Source organism: Lactuca virosa, chromosome 1 (genome assembly GCF_052849685.1).
Source record: "Lactuca virosa cultivar CGN04683 chromosome 1, Lactuca_virosa_CGN04683_v6, whole genome shotgun sequence".
Lineage (NCBI taxonomy): Eukaryota > Viridiplantae > Streptophyta > Magnoliopsida > Asterales > Asteraceae > Lactuca > Lactuca virosa.
In genome coordinates this window covers 26,305,317-26,314,646 of record NC_136426.1, presented here as the reverse complement: position 1 = coordinate 26,314,646, position 9,330 = coordinate 26,305,317, and the positions used below count along the sequence as shown (strand labels likewise).

Below are 9,330 nucleotides of genomic sequence, written 5' to 3'. Positions count from 1 at the left end.
GTAAGAAAGCCACTGTTGATCGTCTTCTTTTGAAGAAGATGAGGGTAGGGTTTTTTTTTACTCTTCATTACTGACGAGAGAGAGATAAAGTGAGTGAGTGAATGAGTGAGAGAAAAAGAAGGTGGGCCCCTTCTTATTATTTTAATTATTAAAATAAATAAATTAATATTAGATTTAAGAAGAAATAAAAGAAAAATGAAAAATAAATACGCAAAGACTATTAGATTCATTTCACTATTCAACAAAACTAGCTTAAAAGGACCATGAAACAAAAAAAAAAAATTAGGTTTTAAGAAAATACATTTTTGCAATTTTGTCTTCATAAATATCCAATCTTTAACCTGCCGAAACCATTTTTGGAAACAAAGAACCTGGGTTTGAGTTGTTAAGAAACCTCAAAAACCATTTGCGGAAACGAAGAACTTAAGTTGAACTTCAAGCTATGTGACAATTTAAATCTCTATTAAAACTATAAATTCTGTGTATAACAGACAGATACTGATCGAGTCAAATCATCGCAAGAGCCAAGAGCTATGTTTTTCTTTTATAATTTTCACCACTAATGAGATTCTTAAAACCTTCATCCCTAATCCATTTCCATAGAGTTTTTCCCAAATTCTCACTCACCAAACCTTCTCAAATCCATAGCCATGGCCAAACCAGGTCAAGACCCAATGAAGTGCTTAAAGAGTATCTAAAGGCCAACGCTACAACTAAAGCCATACTTTTCCTTCGTGATTTGATCAGAAAAAGCATTTCATCCATTGATAGCTACTCTCTATTGTACATCGTCAAGGTTTGCACACGAAAGTCTTCACCATACGAAGCCCGACAATTTCATACTCTTATCGTGAAACTCAGTTACAATTCCATCATCTTCGTACAGACATCACTGATCAATTACTACTCCGCAGTCGCTAATCTAGCGGATGCACGCCAGGTGTTCGACGAAATACCCACAAAGAATCTTGTTTGTTGGACAGCGTTGATATCCGCCTATGTTGACAACCAAAAACCAAACACTGCTCTCAAACTGTTCAGGGAGATGCAGACGGACAATTTTGAGCCTGATGAAGTCACCCTCGTGGTTGCTCTCTCTGCATGTGCTGATCTTGGTGCATTGGGCATTGGTAAATGGATTCATAACTTCATCCGAAGAAGCAAAAATCTCAACAAAGACTTAACTTTATACAATGCACTCTTGAACATGTACACGAAATGTGGAGACATCAAAAGTGCTAAAATGTTATTTAACACCATCAAACACAAAAATGTCACAACCTGGACTTCCATGATTACAGGACACGCAATCCATGGTCAAGCCAAAGAATCCCTTGCCCTTTTCAAAGCCATGACAGATTCCAAAATCGTGCCTAATGATGTTACCTTCATTGGGGTTCTAATGGCGTGTAGTCATGTAGCCATGGTGGATGAAGGAAAGCACTATTTCAAGATTATGAGTGAGGAATATGGATTAAAACCTAAAGTTTCCCATTTTGGCTGTATGGTTGATCTTTTATGTAGAGCAGGATGCTTACAAGAAGCTAAAGATTTCATTTTGGAGATGCCTGAGAGAGTGAGACCGAATGCGGTGATGTGGCGGACTTTGCTTGGTGCGTGTAGTGTTCATGGGGATGTTGATCTTGGTGAAGAGGTGAGGTGGCGATTGGGTGAGTTTGAGGAGAATTGGGGTGGTGATGATGTTTTAATGGGGAATATGTACGCTTCAAGAGGGATATGGGAGAAGAAGGAGATGAGTAGGAATTGTGTTGATAAGAGAGTTCCAGGGTGTAGTTTGATTGAGGTGGGGAGTGAAATTCATGAGTTTGTGGCTGCAGATTCTGATCATCCATTTGGTTGCAAGATTTATGAGGTTATTCAGAGTTTGTTTGGGAATATGAGAGCTTCTTATGGATGCACTTTTGATCTTTGAAGGGGTACATGTAAAGATATGACAATATACTTTTTATTTCTTTGTTTATAATAGTACTCTACTTTTATTTTTCTTATTCCAATTTATTTTCAATGTTTTTTTTTACGAAGGTATTATACTTTGAGAAATCTACCCAACAATACTATATTATTCATTATATTTTAGGGCCCTATATTTTGTGCCATTTTGAAATGATAAATTTCCAACAATACTGTATTATTATTCATTACAATGAAACAAAACTTATTTACGCTTCTATATCAAGACAATGCTACAAAGGCACCTTCTGTCTGCTTATGGATGGGCCCTATTTGTACATCCTTCAGCAAATGATGAATGTTACAACACCAAGAACCAACACAATATTTGCCATGGAATTCCTCATGTCTGCAGATGCAAAGAGAATTCATTACTGACACATATGTAAAATAGATACTTCTTCTTTCTGAATTAAGTCAAAAAAGAAATACTTATGTATAACTTATTCAATTAAATCATGTCCTAATTAAGTCGATCAAGTAAAGGAACTTCTTACAGAGATAACGAGTGCTGAAATCACATCTGAAGTTGACAAGTTTTTTATGCAGGAACTGCTACAGGTCTTGTGCTGGTTTTGATACCTTTGATTGCTGTTATACAGATATCAGATCACATTAAGAAAAATGGTAAGACACATGAATAAGAAAGATCTGCATTTTTTTGTTTAAAAGACCAAAATACCCCTATAAGTTTCCAGTTACCTGCAGCGTAATCTTTAGCTCCAAAAACAGCAGAACCAGCAACCAAAGCATTGGCCCCAGCCTCAATAACCTGCAAGTACATATAAAACGTGTTATGTTCTATCATCATGTACAAACATGGGCCTTAATGAAAGTGAAAGGGCAATGTGGTCATTAATGTGATATACCTTGTATGCATTGAGGGGAGTAACTCCACCATCTACTTCGATCCATGGATTCACACCCTGTTAGGCAAAACAAACAATGGCATTGTTGTAATTATGTAACAAATAAAAGGTCTTTTAACATAATAACAAGAACACCATACCTTCTCCACACACATTCTCCTCAAGTCTGAGATCTTCTTTACTTGACTCTCAATGAAACTTTGACCACCGAATCCAGGATTTACAGACATGATCAAAACCAAATCCACCACTGTTGAATCACAACATTCCAACACATTAAAATTGCAATGTTTGACTATTAACCAAATGTCTAAAATAGCCTTCACAAGAGAAACAAACAACTTACCATCAAGAACATATTCTATGGTGGATAATGGTGTCCCGGGGTTCAGAACGACTCCAGCTTTGGCTCCGAGACTCTTGATCTGAATGAAAAAGAATATTTATAAATTAAAAAAAGTGATCAATTGACATGAAAAAACTTGTTAAATATTAGACATGGGAAATCTTACTTGATTAACTGTTCGGTGTAAATGGATAGTGGAAGATTGCTCGCAATGGACACTGACAATATCTGCTCCAGCTTTTATAAAGTCGGGCACTCGTTGCTCAGGTTCAACAATCATCTGCCACATTTCAATTCCTCATTACCATAAAATTCCATCTAACATAATTTACTAAAACTAAAAAATGTCTGCAAAAAAATTCTTCTTCCAGCAACCTTTGAGTAGTTGGCCCACACTACCCTAGGAACATCATCTGATATGTAAATGCAGGTACCTAGTATATAGTGGCCTAAACCCTAAACTCTTTCTTACACTGTGTCTTTAAGACTCCAACGCTTGACCATTTAGAAATAAAAGGTTCAAGAATATAGATGAGAAATACCAGATGAACGTCCAATGGGAGATCTGTCACTGGCCTCAATGCGTCCACAACAAGAGGTCCAATTGTTATATTAGGAACAAAACGGCCATCCATTACATCAACATGAATCCAATCACAACCTGCCGCATCTATGGCTTTCACCTATACACACAAAGACACCATAAATCATCGTTTATATTTAGGTCTGAAATAGATGCATGAACTTATGTGGGGCCAACAAGATCAATACAGGAAGAGTAATACCTGTTCTCCCAACTTGGCGAAGTTTGCAGAGAGAATCGATGGAGAAACAATGATATCGCTCTTTGAAAATTTATCAACCCGAGAAGCCTTCACAACAGTTCTAATCGCTCTCCTAGATTCACAAATTTGGAAATTCAGCACACTATATTGTGGCAGATAGTCATAATAAGATGCAAAAAGGGCTATCTAAGTAAACCCAAGAGCCTCCTTCGAAATCCAAGAAAATATACATGGTCAACTCTTGATAATTCGGTGAGAAAGTCCCAAAAGGTTCATCAAAATTCAAAATCAAGAAAAGGGGTTTTTACCTTGTGTAAGTGGGTTGAAAGACGGAGGGTTTTAGAAGCTTGCCAAACCCACTAATCTGTGATTGAACGAGGGTTGTGGAACTCAAAGAAGCAGTTGTCATTCTTTTTAAAATTTGGCGGCTTCAGTGGATCCTTCGATCAAACAGTTGGTGGGTATGATTTAAAAGGTGCGATCTTTATGGAATCGGCACCAATTCTTCGATTCTCAAAATCACAAAACTTACTATAGGGATGCTACAATGGGATGAAATTATATTGAAATACTATATGATTGACAAGTGTCGGATAGGAAGGTGGTTGCTTATCTGCAATGGTTGGCCTTGGGCTGCGGGTATACCGAAAATGAGTTGTGAGCGTGGGACCAACACGCCAACTCGCGCCTCTTCGGTGCGGACCTCTTTAAATGATCTGCAACCAGAATTTGAATTGAAGCCACGGACAAAATATCCCCAAAGAATCAAACCTCGAAAAAATCGAACATTCGGAAATGGTAACGAATCAAATTTATGTTTTCGTTACCATTTTATTTAAATTTTGTTGACTCAATTTCACGATTGCATGTATAAAACACGACATATTGACCCTAATGACCATAAAGAAACCGAAGAAGAATTTAAGATGATAACAAATTTTATTTTATTATAAAAAGAATATCATTAAATTTAATTTTTTGTACGTATTACATATAAACACTATTTTATTTTATTTTATATAAAAAATATTCAACTAGATTGCTAATTAGAAAATGCTTCATGTATTTTTAGATTATCGGCAACATGGATGAGTAAGGAAGGACATGTTTAAGCTGGAAGTTGTAGTTTTTATTTGTTATATGAATGTTTGACAAAAATAACTAGAAACTTTTGAAATATATAAAATTACATAAAGGATAATTGTTTAAAAATAAATAAATATATAAATATATTTTTAAGGACAATTATGGAAATTGATTTCAAATGTCCAGTAACGTTCTGTTAAACGTTATATGAAATATCTTTTAGATTTGAAGTGTTTTGTTTAAACTAAAAGCTAAACGCTCGTACCGCCAAACGAAGTTTTTTGTTTAAATCTAGAGTGTTTTGTCAAAAGCTAGAAACTAGAAGTTTCCAAACGCTTCCAAAAGCTCCGTGTTAAACACGCCCCAATATGTCTTTAACCGAAGAACATAATTTTACCAGAATTTTCAATTTTGGGTCAGTTGTCACATATTCATGAATAAAAACAATTTATTAGTGACATTTTGGAAAACCCCAATATGAGTTATAGAAAAATATAATCTAAAGTTGCAAAGAAATTCAACATTAATGTTAATGTTATACATTGTAGAAATGCAAAGAAATATTCACCAAATTAGATTAAAGTAGTTTGAATTCACATTATGAAAAATAAAGTAGTTATGGTGAAGATATTTTAAGGTCTAATTCAGGATCAATAACTCCAATAAATGAATGTATTATATGTGATTTCAAATATATATATTTGTCTAAAGGGTGTAAATGATGGTTGGATTGACGGTTATAGTTGAGTTATTGGTATAAATGGCTTTTTTGGAAGGGCATTGGTAGATATGAACTTCTCAGCAGTTGGAAGGGACTTTAACAACCAGGTGTACCCTCTTACTTGGGATATAGTAGCAATTGAAAATAAGCAAACGTGGAAGCGGACTTTAGACCTCTTACTTGAATACATTTAGATGGGAAATGGAAATGAGCTAACCCTAACTTCATACCAACATAAAGTGTGTTCTAACCCTAATCTACTAATTGTTAATTGTTATAATATACTAACTTTTTTAATCTACTAATTGTATGAAGGATCTAGTTAAGGCAATTACTGAAAGAGAACTGGGATGTGAGCATATACAATGTGTTATGCACATCTATGCCAACTTCAAGAAAAGGTTTGCAAATGCTTAATATAGGAAGTTTTTTAGGACAACCACATGGCCATAACTACATAAGGATTTGAAGCTACAATGAAGCAAATTAGGTTGACAGAGACAACTGCTTATGATCATTTGTCAGAAAATAGCTAAAAACATGGTGTAAGGCTTGTTTTGAAGAGGATAAGTGTTGTGATGCCCATTTTAACAATGTTGGAAGAAATAAGGATCTCCGCGATAGATATGATGTATTGTCAAAAGAAGAAGGGAAACAGTTGACACTTGACCATATGTCCTTTGGAAGGAAGATTAAAAAAATTAAATCATTGACAAATGTATGGCATTGCACTTATATGTCTTTATAATTTACTTCATATGTAATTCTTATAGCATTTCAATTACATTTCTTTATAACTTTTTAAAAATAGATTCTTGGAAATCTTAGTGAGTTCGAAATTTCAGAAACAAATACTAAAATCATATGATAAAGCTATTTTTGAGGTTATTTTGCGCTAGAAAATAACCTCAAAAATTATATGATATAACTTTTTAAAAATAACCCTAGAAAATTAGTCGTTTTTGAAAAACCTTATTTTCAAACCTTGTTCACAAATTTCAACTCAACTTCACAAATTCTGATTTTTGAAGCACCTTTATGTCAGAAACCAGAATTTTAAAATTACATTCTTCGAAAATCCTAGTAGAACTAAATATATTTTTGAATAGCACAATAATTTTTTCAAATAAATATATTAAGAATTTTGTAAGATGATTTTTTATAGTTATTGGAATCAATAGCGTAATACTTATATATATATATATATATATATATATATATATATATATATATATATATATATACTACCTTATAAAAGAAATCCTACTATTTCCATAAATAGATTCATTATAATAATATTATTTTTTTAAGACGTTCAAGTCTTTAAGCTTAAAGTACAACAAATCATGAATATAATAATATTAAATATTAAACTTAACTTCATTAAAAAAAACAATTATACAAAAGATAATACAATACGTACAACCAGCAATGCAATACGAAAGTTTGACCTGACTCCTATTTCCTTTTTATCCTAGCTTATCTTGACGTGATCGTAAACTATTGAGTTTTAACTAAGCTCTTTAATCGTGCTGGACTACGTTGAATCCTTAAATATCTGCAAGTATATCTCCATTTTGGCCGCCAACCGAGCCCTCTTCCCATGTATCTCGCTCCCCCCCACATCTCTGCTATTTGAATCACTGAAAAAGGAAAAACACAAAGCTTTCTCTCCTCGTCTGTCACCACCATCAAAGATAATCAATTGATTCCTAATATATCTGCAAAAAGTGTTGAAATTTTGGTAGCTCTCGTATGAAAGGTTTATGAAAACCAAAGATGCCCCCCATTACAACCAATCTCTATCATTCTAGGGCTTTTCTTTTTTTGTATTCCCACCAGCCGTCGACTAGCTCCACCACATCACATCCCTCTCTACATTCTCTGCCTCACCATCATCAACTACACACCATCCTCCATGCTCTATCGTCACCGATTCACTACCATCCACCACAACACCATCATAAGAAGACGTAAAGTACTTATCCGATTTGCATCTTCAATTAATTAAGGTACTATATGTTTTTTCATTTGAACGAGGCGTTAAGATTCATAGGTTACTCTCCCTCTCTCGATTATTCTCTTTGATTTCTATTCCATTTTTGAAGGTCTACACATTCCATCTGCTCGATTTTGTTACCCTAAATTCAAGTTGGTGCTGCAGCCTTCTCCGTTATCTTCGTTCGATGAGTTTTGGGTTTCTCCAGATCCTCGAATTCCCGTCGTCGGCTCCAGCTTCTCTCCATCGGCGACGCCTTAGATCAAAGACTTCAGATATGCCAATTTGTGCTATTTCTTGTGCCTGTTTATTTACAGGATTATTTTTTCCCTATTTTATTTGTTCTAAATTTATGATGATGTTTGATTTCGGTGTCCGTGTGTTGAAGGAAGAGGCCATGTTTGGGAATTTTGCTGCCCTAATTTTACATAAATTGTTTTTTAATTAAGTTTTTGTTATCACAATGTCCCAAATCTTTGATCTCTTTTTCATCTAAATACAATTGTATATTTTATTATGGGATGTGTTTTTCATCAGGTTAGCTATCGAATTCTTGTGCAAATCGTAGCTGATTTAAGCAGAGATGGATGTATTGATCAAGAGGCTAATTTATGTTGAACAAACTTAACCAACCTGTAGTTCTGAAGTACCTTATGTACACTACGTGTTGTATCCCAACACGCGGACTGCCCTCATCTAATTGCTAATTTCATCAAAGATTCTTCAAGTCGTCTATGCAAACCAGGTATGACCCTGTACCTTTTTTGCTCAATTTTCTCTTCTACACGGTATAAATAAATAGATTTTCGCTTCAGAACATAACTAATTGAATTTATTTAGGGGTTGAGGTTTTGATGCTACCCAATTGACTCAAAGGAGTCTTTTTTTTTGTTAATGACATCTTAACCTAATATCTGATCAAAGAAATTGATCAAATCAGGTAGCTCATAACACTTAAATACCTTTTATATGATATTAAAAAGTATTTATTTGTAAATGAGAAATTACTCCACAAATTCAAACAAAAATACAACACTTTTTATGATGCCAAATCAAGTACTACTCAAAGTAAAGGTTTCGTATGGAGTTTCTACACATTGTAATGTTCAATAAGAGAGTCAATTGCTGAAAATGAGAGTCAATTGCCTAGAAATATATAATTTTTAATTGTTTTACTTTTTTTTAATACTTTCCAATCAGAATACAGTAAAGTTTCATTGTAGTCCAAAACCAATATGAATACATGTTGGTCTTATGGATGCAAATCTGGAAGAAATATATAAAGCTTCTTTTACTTTAAGAATGATAATCAATTCTATATTTCAAAATTTTGGAGTACTAAGTCGATGTTCCTGTTATAAATGTTCATATATGGTTATTGTTTGACTTTGACTTAGATTTTTAGTTATAACCCTTTTGTGTAACCAATTTTGAAGACCATTTTCAGGTTTGACTCTTTGGTTGCAAGAATGAGACAAAATGGAAGCCCCTATCTTGCATTGTATTTAGAACCACGTCCAAACACCCTGTTTACTTTTATTGGCTTGAACAAA

General features: G+C 34.0%; 2 protein-coding genes across 2 annotated transcripts; one reads left to right on the top strand and one right to left on the bottom strand.

Annotated features, from left to right (window-relative positions):
• The first annotated feature begins 439 nt into the window (after positions 1 to 439).
• Positions 440 to 2,083, top strand: LOC145156086 (Tetratricopeptide repeat (TPR)-like superfamily protein). Its single transcript, XM_079075655.1, has one exon. The coding sequence runs from the start codon at positions 563 to 565 to the stop codon at positions 1,931 to 1,933; it is 1,371 nt and encodes a 456-aa protein (XP_078931781.1). The 5' UTR covers positions 440 to 562; the 3' UTR covers positions 1,934 to 2,083.
• Positions 2,084 to 2,107: 24 nt separating this feature from the next.
• Positions 2,108 to 4,695, bottom strand: LOC145156207 (ribulose-phosphate 3-epimerase, chloroplastic-like). Its single transcript, XM_079075692.1, has 10 exons — positions 4,280 to 4,695; positions 3,972 to 4,083; positions 3,729 to 3,869; positions 3,353 to 3,466; positions 3,187 to 3,265; positions 2,981 to 3,090; positions 2,841 to 2,897; positions 2,674 to 2,743; positions 2,469 to 2,562; positions 2,108 to 2,320 (listed from the first exon to the last, which is right to left on the bottom strand). The coding sequence occupies exons 1-9, from the start codon at positions 4,378 to 4,380 to the stop codon at positions 2,513 to 2,515; spliced, it is 834 nt and encodes a 277-aa protein (XP_078931818.1). The 5' UTR covers positions 4,381 to 4,695; the 3' UTR covers positions 2,108 to 2,320; positions 2,469 to 2,512.
• Between the last annotated feature and the right edge of the window lie 4,635 nt (positions 4,696 to 9,330).

Bases quoted from the DNA above. Each gene is read 5' to 3' on its own strand.
- LOC145156086 (XM_079075655.1), top strand. From the start codon at position 563: ATGAGATTCTTAAAACCTTCATCCCTAATCCATTTCCATAGAGTTTTT.
- LOC145156207 (XM_079075692.1), bottom strand. From the start codon at position 4,380: ATGACAACTGCTTCTTTGAGTTCCACAACCCTCGTTCAATCACAGATT. The intron at 3,091-3,186 runs GTAAGTTGTTTG...GTGATTCAACAG, and splicing joins CATAGAATATGTTCTTGATG to TGGTGGATTTGGTTTTGATC. The intron at 2,563-2,673 runs GTAACTGGAAAC...TCTGTATAACAG, and splicing joins AGCTAAAGATTACGCTGCAG to CAATCAAAGGTATCAAAACC.